The sequence below is a fragment of the Austrofundulus limnaeus genome, unplaced genomic scaffold (assembly GCF_001266775.1).
Source record: "Austrofundulus limnaeus strain Quisiro unplaced genomic scaffold, Austrofundulus_limnaeus-1.0 Scaffold17, whole genome shotgun sequence".
In the NCBI taxonomy this organism is placed as follows: Eukaryota; Metazoa; Chordata; class Actinopteri; order Cyprinodontiformes; family Rivulidae; genus Austrofundulus; species Austrofundulus limnaeus.
In genome coordinates, this window is record NW_013952419.1 from 3,630,927 (window position 1) to 3,633,658 (window position 2,732).

Consider the following 2,732-nt stretch of genomic DNA (forward strand, 5'->3'; position numbering starts at 1 on the left):
ACACTATATTGTGTGTTAAAAAGTGTTATTTGCATTCTGTCATCTAACATCGTGTGAGAATGAACAACCAATCATAACCTGCCCCATCCTGATACACGGAAATAGGTCAACTTGATGCTGACGTCCGGAGGATATCACAAGATATGAAAAGTGGACGGTGTCAAGGTGATACAGATATAAGTATTCCACAACAGATACAACAACAATAATAAAAACAGTTATTAGTTATTTTTCAAATGCCATTTTTCTAATTTAGTTTTAAAACAAACAAATTAATTAAAACACACCAGATTATTTTATTTTTCTCATTTTATTTTGAAACAGAAAAATAAACTATACACAGATTTCTGCCCTTTACTGCCATTCTGCTTGTATCTTGTGTTGTATGTACAACAATTGTTGCAGGATGCCTACACTTACAATAATACTGACTGTCACATGTTGTTCTTTATATTTAGTTTTTAAAATAAAATATTATTTTTAAACTTTTTGTGCTGTCTTCCTTATTTGTAATAGTTTCGAGCTTGCCGTAACCAATTGGGGGCTTGTCCGGGATCTGGACCTGGGACTTCTCATGCCTCAGAAAGGTTTCCAAAAATGGAACTAAAACTAAAAATATGAGTTTTGCTGAATCTTTTGAACATTTATTTAAATTATTTATTTATTTAAATTATTTATTTATTTATTTATTTATTTATTTATTTATTTATTTATTTATTTAAAAATCTTTGTCTCTTTACTGACAAACTTCATCATATTCGAGTCCAGTAAGAGATCCACGTTTACTATTTTTGTTACTTTGTCACCAGAGTTTTTGGAAACTGGAGTGTAGTTTTCCAATGTGAATCTGTGTACATACATCATCAGAAATAGGATTTTTTTCTGTTTAACAATCCACAGCCATCGTCTAACTCTCCTCTTTGAGATGTACCGCACGCATTCTAATAGGAGGCAGGTCAGTTTTGAAGTGGCAGGACAGAAAACCACATGCACTCTACAAAACTAAACTGATTTAATTCATGCAAACTGAGCCTGGACTTTATTCTACTGATATAAYAGAAGAACTTTGACTAAATGGTGACATATGTTGTTTTTAAATATAAATTTTGCATTAATGGCACCGTTACAAATTTGAGTTATGGGCACAGATATAAAACCACATCATCACAGATGCTGGTTTTAAATCTTTTGCTGATYGAAAGTAAATAATAATTTTGGCAAACAGAGGCTAGTGTTTTTTTTCCCTCAAAAGCAGACTGAAATGTTCACCAGTGGCCAATAACACAAGGATTGGTTTTCACAAAGTGCAGCTTCTTTTGGATCTCTTCTTGCAGACATCATAACAAAGTATAATTTCAAGCATTTTATTGGTTTCAGAAGCTTTTCTTCATAATATGTGTCTAAGAAGAGTCAGTATTTATGTTTGGACCTTTTCCCCCTAAAACCTCTCCATGTTTTCTTGGCATGCTGTCAATCAASCTCTGGTCCAAATCCTGACTGATGGTAACCCCTTCCTGAATTATCAATGCTAGAAGTTTAATCTTTAATCTGTGGGGTTTTAGTTTGCCCATCCACATCTTGGTGTCCTTGCGAGGCTCACACTCTCACCATGAAGAGCCGCCTGTGTCTCCACGCCATCTCCTCCATGCTGCCTCTTTACACAAGTTCTTTGACTACCTTTATAATATATATTTGACTATTTTTATGGGTTTGCTGAAATAGTTGTAAAGATGGTTGTATTTTCTAACAGCCTCGATCAGCTGCTCCTCTCTGTGGAGCATTTGAAGAGAAACAAGCCGTGGTAGGCACAGTTCCGCTAATTTGCGAATCCGCTAATAGCGGAACTAGCCTCTCGTTTAGTGGATCAGCCTTTTTGCTAACTTTAGAAGCTGTTTGCGGACTGATTAGCTTCTGCTAAATTAGGTTCCGCTGATTATAAGTCCAATAAAAAGTCACAAGTATTGAGCTGCTCATCTGCATAAACACGCCCACAAATTTCTGACAAATCAATACTTTGCCCATACCATTGCTTGAGAAAAATAGTGAAAGAAGGTTGTGAACAGAACTAATTCTCTGAAGTGGGCCAGAAAAAAGTGTAATATTTCTTATGCAACTATGTCAACAAGAACAAATATCTATTGAAGATTATAAACCAGACTTTAGGGTTCCATGATGCAGGAAAACGTTGGTCATCGGTGTTTTTCTTGGATGGCTAGGATAAGTTGCACCCAGAGGATATTTAAGCATCGTTCTTTATTCATGGATGAGAAGCATCTTAAACCAGAAATGGTCAGATGTCTTACTGTTTTCTACAGACTGGCTGGATTAAAATCGTAATACACACCTCGCTCCGAGTGGAATTTTTCACAGGTTTTCACTGCAACAAATAAGTTGCTCTTTGAGATTGGATCCCCCTAAAAATGAGAAAAAGAAAAGAAAGACAAAAACAGAGTGTGTACATAGTGCCAAGAAAAATACATATTTACAGTAAGTGTAGGCATCTGCAGATTGTTGAGGTTTATATTAGACATGTTGTGTTGCTCTACAGACACATAACCGCTTGTGTGCAACTTTAGAAGATAATTTTTTTGCCCTGACCCAAGGAAATGGAAATAAATGAAGCGGAATATAATATTAAAACCCAGGAAATCCACAAAGTACTTAAAGTTTCCCACAGGCAAAATCGGTTGTACTTGTACTTTGAGTTGTGATTAATAAATCACCCCCCCCCC

General features: G+C 35.6%; 1 protein-coding gene across 2 annotated transcripts in view; it reads right to left on the reverse strand.

The window, feature by feature from the left end:
- Positions 1-2,732, reverse strand: part of b3glctb (beta 3-glucosyltransferase b) — a 27,241-nt gene that overhangs the window by 11,607 nt on the left and 12,902 nt on the right. For both annotated transcript variants that reach the window (XM_014003328.1, XM_014003329.1), the window contains one exon: positions 2,345-2,414. In XM_014003328.1, the coding sequence (XP_013858782.1) occupies positions 2,345-2,414 (70 nt within the window). The remainder of the gene's footprint in view (positions 1-2,344; positions 2,415-2,732) is intronic.